Source organism: Spermophilus citellus (assembly GCF_964194105.1).
Source record: "Spermophilus citellus genome assembly, chromosome: X".
NCBI lineage: Eukaryota > Metazoa > Chordata > Mammalia > Rodentia > Sciuridae > Spermophilus > Spermophilus citellus.
In genome coordinates, this window is record NC_138190.1 from 106,239,957 (window position 1) to 106,258,986 (window position 19,030).

The 19,030-nt window shown below is 36.2% G+C and overlaps 1 protein-coding gene across 6 annotated transcripts in view; it reads left to right on the forward strand.

Annotated features, from left to right (window-relative positions):
- The window catches only part of MID2 (midline 2), a 92,570-nt gene that overhangs the window by 60,008 nt on the left and 13,532 nt on the right, over positions 1 to 19,030 (forward strand). For all 6 annotated transcript variants that reach the window (XM_081278387.1, XM_081278384.1, XM_081278383.1 and 3 more), the window contains 2 exons: positions 6,756 to 6,863; positions 8,257 to 8,405. In XM_081278387.1, the coding sequence (XP_081134513.1) occupies positions 6,756 to 6,863; positions 8,257 to 8,405 (257 nt within the window). The remainder of the gene's footprint in view (positions 1 to 6,755; positions 6,864 to 8,256; positions 8,406 to 19,030) is intronic.

Sequence of the window (19,030 nt, forward strand, 5' to 3'; positions counted from 1 at the left end):
GATCTGCAACCTCCATTTCCAGCCTTATTTCCTCCATTGTATCTGTCAGGCTGATTTGCTTTACCCAAGCAAATTCTCTACTTTTCTGCCTGTGATTTTGCTCATATTATTTATAACATTCTCTCTGGCTGGACTTGTCTCCTTAAATCCCACTTCTTTTTATGTTTCTATTGGTTCTCTTTAGTTATGCATAACATTTAGGATACATTTTGACAAAATCATAAAAGCATGGAATATAATTTGTTCTAATTCAGTCCCCAGTACTTCTCCTTTCCTTTCCCTCTTCCCTTCCCCTATCTCCTTCCCTCTCATTTACTGTTCTTTTTGCTATTATAGTTTTTTTAAAAATTAGTGTCTTGTGGACATACATGATGGTGAGACTCACTGTGGTATATTCATATATGTACATAGGAATGTTAGGTCAGATTCATTCTACTGTTCTTTCCTTATCCCAGTCCTCCTCTCTCCCCTTCAATCTCCTTCATCTACTCCACTGATCTTCTATTTTTATACCCCCTTATTTTGGATTATCTTCTGCATATCAGAGAAACATTCAACCTTTGACTTTTGGAGGCTGGCATCTATCACTAAGCATGATAACCTCCAGTTCCATCCATTTATTAGTGATTATCATAAAGTCATTCTTCTCTATGGCTGAGTAATACTCCCTTGTATATGTATACAACATTTTCTTTATCCATTCATCTGTCGAAGGGTACCTACATTTTTTCCATAGCTTGGCTATTGTGAATTTTGCTGCTATTTACATTGATCAAGAACAATTTAGCTACAGGAAACCTACCTGAATTCTTTGGTTGTCCTTTTCTGGACAAATATTGTTTTCCCTTCTGTAAGTTCTACATCTTTATTTGTATCCTATTATATTATTTGTTTTGTTGTTTCCTAAATTATAATTAGTTGTATCCTCATTTTCTCTACTACATTGCAAGTACCTTGAAGGCAGAAGTGTTGAGTCTTATTCCCACTCAGGAAATGACAAGCACTCAACAAATGTTTGCTGAAATAAAAACTTCCCCAAATGATATTTAATGCTAGAATTTCAGAATCTTCTAGGTGGAATGGGAATATATATTTGGGTAACAGATTTGAAGAAATAAACCAGTCTGGTATTTACTGTGTAGAGTAGAAGACACTAAGATGGAAAAGTCAACAAGGATCCTGTTGCCATATAAACACATCGTATTTGCGTCTGGTTATATAGAATCATCTACTACTTGATATATACTGTTCCACCTGAACAGGAAATGTCAGTGCCTTCTATATTCCTGTACAATACTCTGTAGGACTGATGGACAGGACTGAGCTGAGGGGAGAGTGTGAATGGGGAAGTTTCTCATGGGTATAAATATGGAGGGAAAGCTGATAAACTTTATTTATTTATTTTACTAGGAATTGAACTCAGGAGCACTTAACCATTGAGCCACATCCCCAGTCTTTTTACTTTTTGTTTTGAGACAGAGTATCTCTAAATTGCTTAAGGCCTTGCTAAATTGCTGAAGCTGACCTTGAACTTGTGATCCTTCTGCTTCAGCCTTCTAAATTACAGGGATTATAGGTGTGAGCCACCAATCCCAGCAAGGCTGATGAACTTTTTTTTTTTTTTTAAGAGAGATTGTGAGAGAGGAGAGAGAGAGAGAATTTTTTTAATATTTATTTTTTAGTTTTCGGCAGACACAACATCTTTGTTGGTATGTGGTGCTGAGGATCGAACCCGGGCCGCACGCATGCCAGGCGAGCGCGCTACCGCTTGAGCCACATCCCCAGCCCCTGATGAACTTTAATCATAGGAATAAAAGACCTATAGAACAAACATATGAGAGACCTCTTAAAAATTATCAAATAAGTTCTCTTTAAGAAGTTAAGGGTACAAAGATCTAGTCCATTTACATTTTTTAAATATTTTTTTTTTAGTTGTAGCTGGACACAATACCTTTATTATTTGTTTTTATGTGGTGCTGAGGATCGAACCGAGGGCCTAGTGCTTGCTAGGTGAGCATGCTACCACTGAGCCACAATGCCAGCTCCCACTTACATTTTAATACAAAATTGAAACAATTGCCAAAATAGCTTTTGGTTGTTTGTTAAGTTTATTTCTTCATAGTGACCAGCAGTAAAATTCTTCCAACAAGGGACTTGTATGTTTGCATTACGGAAGAGTGGAATTTTGGGAGGACTGGAGGTCTTACTATACAGTCATTCTTTGGGCTGGGAGGTAAGAAAGAACTTCAGAAGTAGAGTAGAATGGGCAGTTTGAAAGAAATAACACAAATCGAAAACAATTGTCATCTTTGGAAAGAAAGTAAAAGTGCACAGAGCAGAATGAGGACCTGGGGACTTACAAGGGAAGCCTGTGTTTCTAGGGCTTAGATCCTGGAATATTGAGGCTGGGGCTCTTAGTCTTAAGCATCACAAACTGCTTAGATGTATTTTTTTTTTGAGGTGGGTAGATTTGCATAAGCAGATTGACAAAAATTACCCTAATGGTATTTTCTAGGAGGATAAATTGTTCCATAGACATAAAGCACTTTAATCAAACCCACTAACCCCAAACAAAGAGCAAAGGTCAAATAAAGAGCTGGGGTCTTCCATAAAACAACCAACCAAGGACACTTAAGAAGATAGCCCCAGTTATTTCCAATTAGGGGTTAATATGCATGTGAAATACCTTACTGCATTTTCAAACAAAACATCTGGGCTTTCAAGTGCCTTCCAAGCAATTTAAGTTGTTTTATTCACATCATGAAGGCAGTTTTTCCCCTGGAGTATTTCCTGTTCAGAAAACACTTAAATACCCTGCTCTTTTGGGCTGCTTCTTGACATGGAAAGATTTTAATGCCACTCTTTACCTTCAGTTTGGGATTTTGCCTCTTCAGCTAAACTTCCGCTCCACCAGTTATGCTGGGTTGTTTTATCTCCCTTGATGTTGCTGTCCAAAGACCCTTCTTGCACAAGCTCCCACCCTTTAACTTATATTTTATCTACAAAATACATATACGAAAGTGTGTTTTCTAATGCTTGGCATTATCATTTTGATATTCTACTGTGTTAAAGTAATCAGTAAAATGTTTCATAAGCATTCACTGTGTGTAAAGCTTAAGGCCAGGTACCAAGGGAGGAGCAAAGTAGCGTAAAAGCCTTTCCTTTCCTCGGAGCTTGTTGTCTAGATTTTTCAGCAAGGGACTATTTGATCTTTCCTTTCTATTCCTGTTATCCCCCCCTGGCTAGGCCCTGTTCACATCACTATAGCTTCCTAACTTGCCCGTAAGGTTGCAATTACCCCCATCACATCAATCCCAGTTTCTCTTCTCAAAAGTCAACTGTGGTCATCCTCCCATCACATTACCTTCCCTCTATTCAAAACTATTTTTTTCAAAGATAGCATATTGCCTGAAGAATAAAGTTTGGCAATATGTTATCTTACACAAACCCTATTGCATGGTTTGAAATATACCCTCACTCTTACATTTAAATATAAATCTTACTCCATCTTTAAGATTCAATCCAAGTCCCATGACATTCATGCATCTTTTCTCCATTTCCCCACTGAGGGTCTGATCTTTCCTTTCAGTTTCTGTGATTATACTCTACATCATTTATTTGGTGTTTAACTTCTGCTACCATGACTGGTTTGTTTTACATGTATAAGCAACTTCCCCATCTAGATTATAAATTTATTGAGGGCAGAACTTTAGCATAATGCATTGCACACAAATATGTTTAATACCAGTTTGACAATGAAGATGGTGTTTTTTTTCCTGGCTTTTGGGTAAAGAAAGATGTTGGAGGTAGACTAGTTGAGGAGGCTATTGCAATAATAATCCAAAAGGGTGATTAATGAAGGCCTCAATTTATTGACTCCTTGGCTCAGATCATCACTTTATTACCAAAGGAGCCTTAGCAAGATTGAAAAGAGGGCTGGGGATGTGGCTCAAGTGGTAGCGCGCTCGCCTGGCATGCGTGCGGCCCAGGTTCGATCCTCAGCACCACATACAAAGAAAGATGTTGTGTCCGCCGAGAACTAGAAAATAAATATTAAAAAATTCTCTCTCTCTCTCTCTCTCTCTCTCTCTCTCTCTCTCTCTCTCTCTCTCTCTCTCTCTCCCTCTCTCTTTAAAAAAAAAGATTGAAAAGAATGGAAAGACTTTAAGACTGTTGTGAGTTTATGTGGGGGATGAGGGAGAAGTAGAAGTCAAAGTTTTACTGAACCTGACAAACTGTAGTACTCATAGTAACATTGACAAAAAATAAGTCAGGAGTGAAGGACAAATCGGGAGAGGAGATGATATTTGTCTTTAGATATAGTGTAGAGAGTTTAGGATAACTTGGGTGATCAAATGGATGTGCCTAGCAAGCAGAAAAACAAAAACAGAAACTTTTTATCATCATTGAATTCAATCTAACAGATATTTACTTAACATATCCCATGTGTCATTCATTATGCTGGAGATACACAAAGTCAAATAAGACATAGTTCCTGGCCTTCAGAATTCATGTTTAAGTGGGAAAAGCAGACTAACACAATTGCTATAAGATAGTAAATGGTGTTACTGAATTATATATAAAGTGCTATGGAAATATAAAGAGGGGACCAATTGATTGTGTATGGGGAGCTGAGAAGAAGTTACAAAAGTGATGACCATGGATAGAACTTTGAAAGATAAGTAGAAGTTTGTTCAATAATGTGGACATGCCCTTCCAAGGAAAAGGATAATCATAGGCAAAGTCACAGAACATGAAAGTTCATTGCATTCTAGGGGAACAGCAAGGACTCTGAAATGACTAAAGAAAAAGGGATAACAGGATAAAGATAAATGGTACAAAAAGACATAATGATTGTCAGAAATCAAAGATGTGTTGTTATATTAATCTGGAGAGGCAATATGTGTAACAGGTAAAAATATAGACTCTGGTGTTTGATTCCCTGGATCCAAATCTCACTTCTACCACTACTAGCTGTGTAGCCTTGAGCAAATCACTTAATTTCTCTGTGCTCAAGTTTCCCTACCTGTCAAAGGGGAGTGATGATACCTGCCTCATAGGATTGTTTTCAGAATTGAGAGAGCTGATATTTGTAAACTGGTAAAGCAGTGTCTAGCATAGAATAAGTGTTGTGTAAAGATTAGTTCAAGAACTAAATTATAAGTAACGAGGTTGCACACCATTTTTTACTACACCAGTAGCAGCTCAAAAAGAGAAACTATAAACGGGCAGTGCCTAAGTTTCCAGATACTCTAAGCAAGGACCCAAGGAGAATTAGATAAATCTCTTATTCTTGGATGAGTGTGAGTTCCTTGTGATGTTAAGATATCTGCCTTGGAAAGGTAGATACAATTTAGGGAAAGGAAGGGTAGTCAGAGGAAAAAGAAAGTGCAATGGCCAGAGTAGGAATGTTCACTTGAAATAAGTGGAAGCTCCCATTGTGCCATTCTCCCTGGAACATAGAAATAAAGCAAAATAAGTTTGTCACTTACTGGCTAATAGATTTTATTTTGGTTAAATAATAAACAGGAAATTATCCAGTAGGGGCCTTAGAGGCTGGGAGAGGAGGTAACAGGTTCCAGGCAAATATATCTTGCTGGGGTTGAAGTATGTAGAGGAACCTTATAAAAGAAAGACAGATAGCAATTAGAAATGCAGCCCTGCCTTGCTAATGAAGCACAGGTAGCCCCTTGAGTTTTGATGCTCTCAAGTAACCCATGTCTATTCCTCAGCCTTCTAGAGCTCTGCTCGAGTGATCCTTGAATAGACTCTTGGAATGATTGTGCTTCCCTGTGTGACTGCTCTGTGTGCTGCTGAAATGGAATTGAACCTCGTCTGCCCACCCAGCCTGCCAAAGGGTTTCACTTGACAGAACTTGGTTTGAATTCTGGTTTTACCACTTTCTAACTATGTGACTTGGAGCAGGTCACTAAAATTCTCAGAGCCCCAGCTTGCCTGTCTGAAATGCAAATAAAATTTATTCCTATGTCATAGAGTCATATGGATAATTATATGAAATTTTTATTTCTAAAGTGCTTGGCACACTAAATGTTTGAAAAAATGTTAGTTGTTGGTCCCTTTCTTTCCCTTCACATTTAGGCAGCCTCCCAATGCCCTGCTCTCATTTTAGCCACTTCTGGTGGCTCTGTACCATATAATATAAATAGTGATAGAGATGAGTAGAAAAAGAAATCAACCCATGGAAAGGCAATAAAAAATAGTATTCTTTTTCAATTCTATCTACACATTCATATATTTAATGTGAAAATGTATCTGCACATTCATATATTTAGAAGGTAGAAGGGAACAAGGAAACTGAAAACATTTTTGGTGAGGACAGCTAAAAATATATTGTTGCATTGTTATCTTAATATTATTGTGCCTGTGGAGAAGGATCCTCTTTTCCTGACATACATAAATCTCCTTACCCTCTTTACAAAAGAACATCAGGAGGACAGGGTGCTGGAGTAAAGGGAATTGCACAGTGGGAATAACATGCCCCATCTCATCTGTCCTTCTGCCCAGCTTTCCATTAACCATCATGACCTACCAGAGGCCCGGAGAGCTTCCTATCTGTGGTGCTTCAATGCCCTTGCATCATTAATATCATCATCTCTACTCTTCTTCTAGGAGTGGATCTTATCGAGGGAGGTATGGAAGAAGTTGTGCATGTTTAGCTGTCAGTCCGAATCTTTTAGAGCCAGCAGGGGACAAAGGCAACAATCACTGTGTAATACTCTGGACTTTCTTGGCAGGTGAATACTGCTATGCATGAGGCAAAACTTATGGAAGAATGTGACGAGTTGGTAGAGATCATCCAGCAGAGGAAGCAAATGATTGCTGTCAAAATCAAAGAGACAAAGGTAAAGCACAGCACTTCAGTGAAGCCAAGGAAGAGTTGACTCTTTAGAAATGAAAGAGTTGAATCCTGATGATTGCAGTTTGAAATTAGATCATGAAAGCAAGAAGAAATGAGGTTATAGGAAGAAATGCAAAGAAGCAATGTTTGGCCTAGTGCTATGGATCCAATAAGAAGTATAGCAGATCTGGATACTGGAAACATATTATACCTTGGCCTAGTTGTTGGTTTCATGCATGTATATATGTGTAAACATTCACTGAGTTGTATACTTAGGATCTGAGTGCTTTACTGTTTGTTGTAAGTGAACACAAAGAAAGAAAAAGAAAAAAAGTAATGATAGAAATATTGGTTAGAATTACGGAAAGACCATGAATGTCACTATGAGTACTTTGGTTTTAGACTGAATGGTGTTGGGAAGCCATTCTAGAAGACTGATTGATATGGCCAGAATGTGCAGAGCAGATCTTTTGATGCTGAAGTCTGGGAAGTACATTAGGAGGCTTACAACATGATTCTTCATATGAATTGTTGAAGACCTAAAGAAGAATGTAGACAGCACACACAGAAGGAAAGAACAGAATAGGTAGTGCCAACAAGAAAATGTTTGGAATCATCCAATTTATTTAAGTATAAAAGATGAAGGAGAGAGAGAAGTCCAGAAAAACTCCCAGATTTTTAAAAACTTGGGAACTGAAGAATCATGGTCAAAACATCAGCTGTGAGCCTCCGTGCAGCTATATGGTTTTAGGTTTGATGGCCTGCTGGTCAGTGTTAGTGATCATAAGCTCATGCTGTGGGCACAATGTAAAAAGTTATGAGAGTCTGGTTTGATGGCCAATACTTTATGCCATGCTGGGTAGCTCCAGTTAACAGGAATGGAAGCTTCCAAGAACACAGATTTGTGTACACACAGGTATGTGTAAAAATATTTAGAGAAATATATACATAGAAATATATATACTCATAAAGAAAAATGAGGTACTTCTTATGAAATTTATGTGCAAAAGTATATTGACAATAAAATGTAAACAATGGTGATCTCTAGGTGTTAGCATTTCTTTTTTATACTTTCAACTTTTTAGCTTTTCTATAATGAGCATGGACTGCTTCTACAATCAGTAAAATTAATATTATTAATATAAAGAGGAGGTAGATAACAGAGTACATGGCTGAGTGCAACATAAGTAAGGGAGCTGTAGATTGGAGGAGGAGGGGTTGGTAAGAGAGTTTTTAGTGGGTGGGGTGAGAAGGTGAATGGTTAGTAAAGGGATCATGGGGTATTAATAAGCCTTATTTTTAGAATCACTGCAGCAGATCTCCTTCAAGTTGTTTTATTGTTTTTAATTAAGTGCTGTGTCTTTATCTTATTTTTTTCTTTGACTAATTCCTTTAAGGTTATGAAACTAAGAAAGTTGGCACAGCAGGTTGCTAATTGCCGCCAGTGTCTTGAACGGTCAACGGTCCTCATCAACCAAGCTGAGCATATCCTCAAAGAAAATGACCAGGCACGGTTTCTACAGTCTGCAAAAAATATTGCTGAGAGGTGGGTTTCTTATATTCTTTTGAAATGTCCTGTATTGTGAAAAGGGGCAAGCTTAAAGTCAGTGAATTATATTCAGGCATGTATATAGCAGCTGCCATTTGAAGATTTTACCAGCTAGGTAATTCTTGAGCCTCAGTGGTAAATTTCCCTGTGGATTTCTGTATCCTTCTCTCCATCTTTGCAGCCTGCCAGTTCTTTTAATGCACAGCCAAACATGAGGCCTAGCTATTGCCTTCTCTCCTTGTTGCTCACTTAGAGCTTGAGCTCTCTGTGATGGTAGTGGTGTAGGGTCAGAGAAACTTTTGGTTACATTGATAGGTGTGTGCCTTTCTGAAGGGTACATGCAGTTTCTATTGTTTTTATTTAATTCTTGCTTTTATAAAACATTTAGAGCGATGATAATTCGACTTTTATTTAGTCACTTTCTTCTTTGAAAATCTGATGAAAGTCATGAACCTTACTCCAGAGTGGAGAAAATGCATTTTAATCTGTACAATTAGAAAAATGAGAAATTATACCCCAATGATACAAATGTATGAATTGCCAAGATCATTGTAATGTCATGTGTAGATATTAATAAAAAATGTTAAAAAATGCATTTTAGATGTATACACAGAGAATTTTGTATATAATTTTATGATGGATTTTTAGAAGCTCATCTATAAACTATTGGCAGAGTCCATGGCCTAAAGTGAAACATTGTTGAGTATAATCTCCAAGGCTTCAAGGGGATACAGTAGATCATTAGGCCAGACTTAACCTCCTGATTTCTCCCTCTCATTCATTGGAGAATTGGGTTCCAGGCTCATAGTCTTCTTCGTATTGCCTGTGTATAATTATGGTGACTTTAGATGCACCCACATGACTGACCCATCTAATGCTCTAGCCATTTAGCACTGCCCCCCCCCAACATCTGTTCCTCCAATGACTCTCACCTTGGCTCCACTTCATCCACCCACTCCCATGGACTACATGCTGAACCTTATCCTCACTCAGAGTTGCACTGAAATCATAAAGTGAAGCATCCCACTTTCTAATTACAACCTCCATGCTTAAAACTCTTTGCTTCAAATGCATCTCTATTTTTGAACTTCATTGGGACTTCTAATCTGGACTCCTATTCTTTTTTCCTCCCTACCAGCTACTTCATGTCTTCACTTCTTTCTTTAACCTATTTTGTATCTGTGATTTCTTCCTTCAGCTATTCTTTTCAATCTGCCCAATTCCATTGCTCATTGTCCTTTTATCACACCCACCTGATAAAATCCTAACCCCGAATCACTCCACCTATTCTTAACATTTTCATGCCTGTATTTGAGTTGCAGAACTTTGCTGGAAAAATCACATAGCCAAACAGGTTGGTACTATTTTACCAAAAATGTGTGGCTTCTCATCTGACCTGAGCCTTAAGTACTGACTTAAAATCTTGCTGTGTTGCTTTAGTCCACTTCCTTTTTAAGTCATCTCCACACTGACTATTTTAAATCTTTTGTACTAGCTTCAAAATTGCAACCCAGCCTCCTTCCTGCTTAAGCTCAGGAAATGCCTGCCCATCCTTTTTAAACTGAAAATGGTGGGTATGAAATGATAAATTCCTCATCTACTCATACCAAAGTGCTGGACACACCTACATCTACATCCATTACTTCTACCCTCTTTCTGTGTACAATGAAGAGATGTTCCTTCATTTGTCCTTTGACCACATGCCCTCTTTTTTCCCATAGCTTCAATTTCTGCCACTCTTTAGTTGACGTCACATCCACATTCAAAACCACTAACGTCTTTCCTACCTGAAAGCAAAAACAAAAATCCCTGAAACGTTCCTTTCCTCATATCCTCTCTAGCTGTCACCATATCCCTCTCCTTTTCTTCACATTAAACTACTTTTAAGACTTTCCAGGTCCTCACCCTTAATTTACCATAATATTTTAAATATATTTATGTCAAGTGATACCTTGTGCATGATTAGAAAGTAAAATATTACTGCAAATCACATTGAAAGAAATATTAATCTTCTCATTTATAATTTCAGATCTATAATAATAATAATAATAGCAACAGCACCTTACTTTATGTTGGGTACTATGCTAAGTCTTTATAAGGACTAACACATTTAATCCTCATAAAAACCTTATGTGGTAGACTCTGCTACTACTACCATTTTATAAATAAGACAACAAGGTTCATAAAGGTTAAGCAACCTGCCTAAGATCACCCAACTAGTGATGGGCAGAAGCTGGATTCAAATCTGTGGAGTCTAATATCATCATCTACATTTTCTCAACAAAGCCAAGCAATTTCAACTCTATTAGATATTTCAATGGGCATGAACTTTACATTTATAAATAGCATTCTTACATTGCTACTTTTATTTTCTCTTTTTAATCTTAGATATCAATTGACATGCAAATTTGGCAACATTTTCCTATTATTTTTTCAAATATTTTTAGGCTAATTCCTTCTTCTATTTTAGGGATTCTAATTACTTGTGTATTAGGGTGCCTAAAGTTGTCCTATGGTTTAATGATGTTCTTTTTGTTTGTTTGTTTGTTTTTTGGATTTTTTTCCCTCGGTGTTTCACTGATATTTTTTCAAGTTCATTAACTTTTTCTTTTATAATGACTAATCTGCTCTTGACCCCCTCCAGTGTATTTTTCATCTCAAATATTGTAGTTTTAATCTCTAGAAGTTTGGGTCTTTCTAAAAATATCTTCTAAAATATCTACTTAGGATATTCAGCCTTTCCTCTAGTTTCTGAACATACAGAATAAAAATTTAATAACTATTTTAATGTTTTTGATTGCTAATTCTAACATCTGTGTCAGATCTGGGTCAGTTTCAATTGGTTGATTTTGTTTTCATGATGGGTTGTATTTTTTTAATCTTTGCATGTGGTATTTTTTTATCAGATGCCAAATTTTGTGAATTTTATCTTGATGTTTTTTTTTAATCAGATGCCAAACTTTGTGAATATTATCTTGTTGGCTTTTTTATTATAAAGATTTGTAAACTTTGTTCTGAGACACAGTCAAATTACTTAAAAATAGCTTGATCCTTTTCAGACTTGTTTTTAGGTTTGTTAGGAGAAGGGCTGGTGGTATACTTACTTAGCAGTGGAATGCTTGCCTATCCTGTGCAAGGCCCTGGGATCCATCCTCAGCACTGCAAAGATTAGATGAGAGCAGAGAAGTGTCTAGTCTAGAATAGTTTTTCCTCACTACTGAGGTGAAATACTTATGAGTGCTTTATACAGTGTCTCATGAATCCATGATTTTCTGGAACCACTGTGGGAGCAGACAATATTGCCACTATTTCTGGCCCTATATTACCATCAGAGATTGTTCTCCCTAATCTTTTTAAGTGATTCTTTCCCCAGCACTGGTAATGTCTTCCCATGTATATGTTGATCGGTATTCTGTTGAATACTAGATGGAAACCCTCTGAAGATCTCTAGAATTTTCTTACTGTAGCTCTTTACTTTCTGGTTTTCTGCCTTGTGAACTCTACAAACTTATTTTCTCTCCATTCTTCACCCTGTCTCCTTAATTATGGGAAGTCAATCAGGCTGTGCCTGGATTTTCTCTTCCTCTACAAGTTTACATTCTTAATTTTTTGAAACAAAATTTCTCAGTGTTTCTTAAGAAATAGCACATAAGAAGCAAAATTTTTGAGAACTTTGTCTCAAAAATATTTTAAATTAATTTTCATACTTCACAGATTATAAATAAATTTTGTTTATAATTCTGAAAGCATGACTCCATTGTGTTCTGACTTCCAGTGTTGTGTGGATAAGTTCACTGTCATTCTGATTCCTGGTCTTATGAATATGATATATTTTTAAATGTACAAGTTTCTTTGAAATTAGCATTATTAGACAAGTTATGATTGTATACATTAGTGGTGTACAATATGATGTGTTGATATATGTACATGATATGGAATATTAAATTGAACTGATTAATATATATTTCACCTCACTTATATTTTTGTGGTGAGACATTTGAAATTTGCTCTCTTAGCTGTTTTGAAATATACAATATATGATTATAGACTGCAGTAACTCTGCTATGCAACAGATCTTAAAAACTATTCTCCTGAGGAGGGAAGGGAAGGGAAATTACTGGGGAATGAGATTGATCAAATTGTGTTATGTGCATGTATGAATATGACATAATAAATTCCCCTATTATGTATAACTATAATGCACCAATAAAAATAAAAACGATTGCTCCTGTCTAAGTGAAATATTGTACCCTGTGAGCAATAACTTCCAATTCTCTCCCTCCACCAGCCTCTGGTAAACACTGTTATATTCCCAACATATATGAATTGGACATTTTTAGATTTTACATATAAGTGAGATTATATGGTATTTTTCTTTCTCTGTCTGGCTTATTTTACTTAGCATATGGTCCTCTAGCTTTATCCATGCTGTCATGGATAAAGCTTTTAAGGCTAAATAATATTCCAGTGTGTGTGTGTGTGTGTGTGTGTGTGCGCGTGTGTGTGTGTGTATATATATATATATGTCATATTTTTTATTCATTCATCCATTGACAGAAACTTGTGTTGACTCTATATATCAATTATTGTGAATACATATAAACATGGGGAGTTTGGCATGTTGATTTCAATTCCTTTGTATATACATTGAGAAATAGGATGGTTGTATTGTATAATAGTTCTATTTATCATTTTTTGAGACACTTCATACAGTTTCCCTTAATGGCTCTATTAACTTACATTCTAGCTAACAGTGTAAAAAGGTTCTCCTTTCTGTACATTCATGTCAGCATTTGTTATCTTTCACCTTCTTAATAATAACCATTAAAATCTAGAAGGTTTTAAAATCCTATCTTTATACCAATAAAATATATGAAAGTCATTTCTTTAACCCAGTTTTTCCAAAATCTTACCAAGTTTTGCTTTGATTATGCATCTTTGACTATTCATTTTTCTGGATACTTAGGGAGTCTTTCCAGTCTAAACACTAGTGATCTTTGATTCTGAAAAATTTTATTTTATTATTCACTAATAACTTCCTCCCCTCTATCCTCTCTCTATTTCTGGGACTCTAATTAATCATGCAATTGACGTCCTAGATTTTCCTCCAATTAAAAAAAATGTTTCCTATTTTCCATGACTGTTTATTCTTGTTTTAGTTTTTTTATTTCCTTAACTTCTCTCCCCCATCTTTCTTTAATTTTTTTATACTTTTTATACCTTTATTTTATTTTTTCATTTTTATATGGTTCCTGGGATCGAACCCTGTGTCTCAGGCATGCTAGGCACTACCACTGAGCCATAACCCTGGCCCTCTATTAAAATTTTAATTCCAACATTCATATTTTTATTTACAAGGGTTCTTTCTAGATATTTTTTGGCATTATTCTTGTCTTTTTGTTTCTCTTTAGCATTATTGCTTTGTGGATTCAAACTATTTGTCTTTCTGAGAATATTTTCATTTTAAAAAGTTTCCTTTCAAATCCTACATTGTCTTGATATCTTCCAAGTTTCTTTTCTCTATTAGTTTGTTTTGGTTTCTGTTCTTCTCTAAATTTCTAATAATTTTCGGCTGCCTTTTTTAATTTAAGCACTATAAGATGTCTGGAAGCTCAGAGTGGATGGGGGCAATTCATTGCTTAGTGAACTTTGCTGTAGTAATACAAGGTAGAGTGCCAGTTTTTTATTGAGAGACCTGAAGTGTCAATTCTATAGGCATTTTCTCTTGGGTTATTTTCCCTCGGAAGAAATTCTCCAATCTCCTGCTTTGGTGGGTGGAGGTTATAAGCCTGGCTGCCAGGATTCTGGGAGCCATCCGGGGAAAGAGAACTGAGAGATTTAAGACTGCTTTTAGTATAATGTCAAAGCTCTGCAGAAGGCAAACCTCACATCTCCTGCCAGGATGAGGGAAATGCAGTCTCTGATTGAGTGAATCTGGGATCTAGCTGTTCTTCATGCAAACTTTCAAATTTGTGGCACTAAATCAGTTTGATGTTGTTGGCTTCCTGATCTAGCTTTTTCTGATCTGTTGTTGGTTACCACACACCCATCCCTTTCTAGCTTCCAAACATATGTTGACAATCTCTTAATTACTGGCATCTTTTTTTCCATTCTCTTTGTCTTTGTGGATTTATGATGCTTTATTCTTTGTCATTTCAGTGGGATTTCATGAAAGCAAAGCTAAAATATGTATTGAAACCAGTGTATTTAATCGTTACCACTTACTCTTCAACTGTGTAATGTTTTCTCCCACTTCCATATCTTTTTTTAAAATGAGTAAATGTAAATATTTTTTATTGGTTGTTCAAAACATTACATAGTTCTTGATATATCATATTTCACACTTTGATTCAAGTGGGTTATGAACTCCCATTTTTACCCCGTATACAGATTGCAGAATCACATCAGTTACACTTCCACTGATTTACATATTGACATACTCATGTCTGTTGTATTCTGCTGCCTTTCCTATCCTCTACTATCCCCCCTCCCCTCCCCTCCCCTCCCCTCTTCTCTCTCTACCCCCTCTACTGTAATTCATTTCCACTTCCATATCTTCGATAGTGCTTTTTCTTCAAGATCACTAAAAAAAGATCTTGTTGCTAAATATAGTAGCCACTCCTTTTTTTTCATCTTTGTCTTTCATTTTACTTTCTGTCTAAGAAGCATTTTCTCTGCCGATCATATTTTTTGTTTGCTAACTCCATTTTATTCATAGTACAAATAGGCAGTTACAATTGGTTATCACTGATAATCAAAGCCACTGGTATAACAGTCTTCATGAAAATATATTGTACAATGGAGAATATACAGTAATAGTCTTTTCAAAAGCAGTGGTTGCAAACATCCATCTTTCTAAGAAATATACCTGTTATATAAATTCAGACAATAGAAAGAGTGTGAAATAATAATGCTTATTTTATGGAAAAATGAAAATAATTTTAATTATGACCTATATGATTTTAAGTAATTAGAGTCCTCTTAGATTGGATGTAGAACATAAAGACATTTTCCATAGCTTACAACCATCCTAGTCAAAAAGAACTGAAAAGTTAATAAGTAAGTAGAATTGCCATAACCAACTGTGTTCAAACCATTTTTGGTACCAGGAATTGAATTTATGGGCACTTGATCACTGAGCTATCTGCAGCCCTATTTTTGTTTGTATTTTATTCAGAGACAGTGTCTCACTGAGTTGCTTAGTGTCTTGCTTTTTAAAAAATATATATTTTAGTTGTTGCTGGACCTTTATTTTATTTATTTGTACACAGTGCTGAGAATTGAACCCGGTGTCTCACATGTGCCAGGCAAACGCTCTGCCACTGAGCTACAGCCCCAGCCCAGTGCCTTGCTTTTGCTGAGGCTGGCTTTGAACTCACACTCCTCCTGCCTCAGCCTGCTAAGCCTCTGGGATTTTAGGCCTGCGCTGCCATGCCCAGCTTAAACAGAATTCTTTAGGTACAAATTGTAAATTGTTTAACTCCAGCTAATTAAGGGAAATAAGCAAGAAGAGAACAGTATTCAGGTTTAAATGACTTTCTAAGGAATTGAGCTCTTGACTAAACTAATTTTTATGAGAAGTTCATTTTTTTAAGAGAGAGAGAGAGAGAGAGAGAGAGAGAGAGAGAGAGAGAGAGAATTTTTTAATATTTATTTTTTAGTTTTCGGCGGACACAACATCTCTGTTTGTATGTGGTGCTGAGGATCGAACCCGGGCTGCACGCATGCCAGGCGAGCGCGCTACCGCTTGAGCCACATCCCCAGCCCAAGTTCATTTGTTTTTAACCTAAAATGGTTTAAAGATTATTTTATGAACTCCGAACATTCTAGTTCTTTAGTTTTTCTCAAGGAAAGAGAACTTTGTATGCTTAATATTTTTCCTTGCAATTGCTCTTCCCTTATCTTCCATGAATGTTCCTGGTTTCTCTCTCTCTCTCTCTCTCTCTCTCTCTTTCTTTCTTTCTTTCTTTCTTTCTTTCTTTCTTTCTTTCTTTTCTTTTCTTTTCTTTCTTTTCTTTCTTCTTTTTTTTTCCTTTTTTTAACCTATGTGATCGGTTTTGCCTTTGTGAGCAATTCTCCCTTGATCTATTCCATTAATGCTATTGCTTTTCTTGATTCTGATTTAGGATATTCCCTTCTCTCCCTATACATTCTCCTCTTTGCCAACCTATTAGCTTGTAGGGCTTCAATTACCATTGAATTACCATCAATTACCATGTTGATGATTCCCAACTTTCTGTGTAAATCTTTTTTCATAGGCTCAAATGTAGTGTGTGGTGTAGGTGGAATAAATGACTGTTTATGTGGTATGACTTGAGAATCAATTATCCAACTTAATCTTTCTCATTGGTTTTTCCCAGAATCTGAAATTCTTCCCCACCATTATTCCCTGTATTGTCTTAAGGCACCATGACTTCAGACAAAATTAAATTTTAGATAAAAGAGCTGTCTCTTTCCCCTTACAAATAGCAATTGTTTTATTATCCCTAATAGAGATCAATACCTTGGGAGACTGCAACAAGATGTGGATATTGTGTTTTGCAGAGACAGAAAGACATACACACCCACATCCCACTGCATTACTTTAACTCATTCTTAACCTTCCAGCCACCATTAACATTTGGGAATTTAGCATTCTAGTGGTTGTATGTGTGTGTGTGTGTGTGTGTGTGTATCATATGGTCATATTGTATATACTGCATTATATCCTACATTTGAAACAACATATCACAGGTTTTTCCCTATCAGTGTAAAACCAATGGTCTAGTGATATTTCATCTTTGGATGTATAATACAATGTTTAACTCACTCTCCATTGTTAGACAATTAGGTTACATACACTGTGTTGAATGCCCATGTAGTTGTGTCACTGCATACATCTAAATTATTTCCTTGTTAAAATTTTTATGAAGTAGAACTGCAATGTCAAAGAATATTTCACTTTAATGTATTTTAATATTCAATGCTAAATGAACCTTCAAAAATTCTATCAATTTCAGTCCTAATAAAAGTACCCCTATATCATCATTATTTATAACCTACATGCTATCTCATTTCAATTTATATTTCTTTGATTTCTCATGTAGTTTGGATTTTTAATATATTTGTTTTCCATTTCCTTTCACAGTTTTTGAATAAACTCTTTCTGTTTTATTTGTCTACATGCCCATTACCACTTTTTACTTGCTACTCATTTCTGGCACCTTAAAATCCAGTCCAATTGCTTCCAATTTTGTCCCTTTCCAGTCCATCCACTGCAGTCATAATACTCTTCTCAAAACATAAATATGAGCATATCACTCCTCTTCTTAAAATGCTTCAGTGGTCCATTGTTCTTAATATAAAGGCAAAAGTTTGTAACATGAGGTCCTACAAGGCCCTGCATGACTGTCTCATTCTCCAGTCTTCAGGCAAGAGAGAACACACATACCCACACTGCCGTTGCTTAGCTAACTCCTATTCATCAGGTAGGTGATTGGTCAAAATTAACTTCTTCTGGGGAGATTTCCCTTAGACTCCAAGTCCCTGAGGGTGACTCCCTTTGCACATTAGTTTTGCTTAAGTATTTGTTGAATAGGTGGGTTGATGGATGGATGGATGGATGGATAGAAGAAAGAAAGATTGGGGAGGCCAGGAAGAGATTTTATGTACCATTATTTTGGCTGAAATTTTACCCTAAGGAGTTATCTCCTTATTCACCAAATTAGAAGACTGGCTGTTAAATGTGAGACCTAAAATTTTACCAAATTGTATTTGATTTGTGTGTGTGTATATATATATATATATACACATTAGTTGTACATGGACACAATACCTTTGTTTTATTTATTTATTTTTATGTGGTGCTGAGGATCGAACCCAGGGCTTCACATGTGCTAGGCGAGCACTCTACCACTGAACCACAATCCCAGCCCCTTGATTTGTTTATATTGATCTGCACTTTATTCCCAAAATATCTCTATTTTCAAAAACATACAAGAGATATTTGTAGATGTGTATGAGGGCATGCCTACATGAGGATATGTATTTGTTCAACTCCCTATCCCCTTATAATTTGTTCCCCATAAAAATTTCCTTTCTTAACTTTCTACATGTGATGCTTCTTCCTTCCACCCTAATCTGCATGTTGTTATGCCAATTTAATATTTCTTTCTAGCCTGTCATTTACATGCACAAAGATCTTCATTGGCTTTGATTCAGAAGGTCTGATATAGAACTTAAATATATGTATTTTGTTAAAAGCCCTTGCCCCCCAGGTAATTCTGATGCAGAAACATGGTTAAGAATTGCTCAAGTGTAGCCAGGTGAGGTGGCATATGCCTATAATCCCAGTGGCTTGGGAGCCTGAGGCAGGAAGATTACAAGTTCAAAGCCAGCCTCAGCAATTTAGTGAGGCCCTAAGCAACCAGTGAGACCCTGTCTCTTAAATGAAATATAAAATAGAGCTATGGATGTTACTCAGTGGTTAAGCACTGCTGGGTTCAACCCCTGGTACAAAAAACAAACAAAAAAAGATTTGCTCAAGTGTGTAAAACATACACCATTTTTTTAAATAAAAGGAATAGTAGAAATGGTTATGGGTACAGAGGTTAAAGTCAGGTGGACAAAGGTTCAATTATATT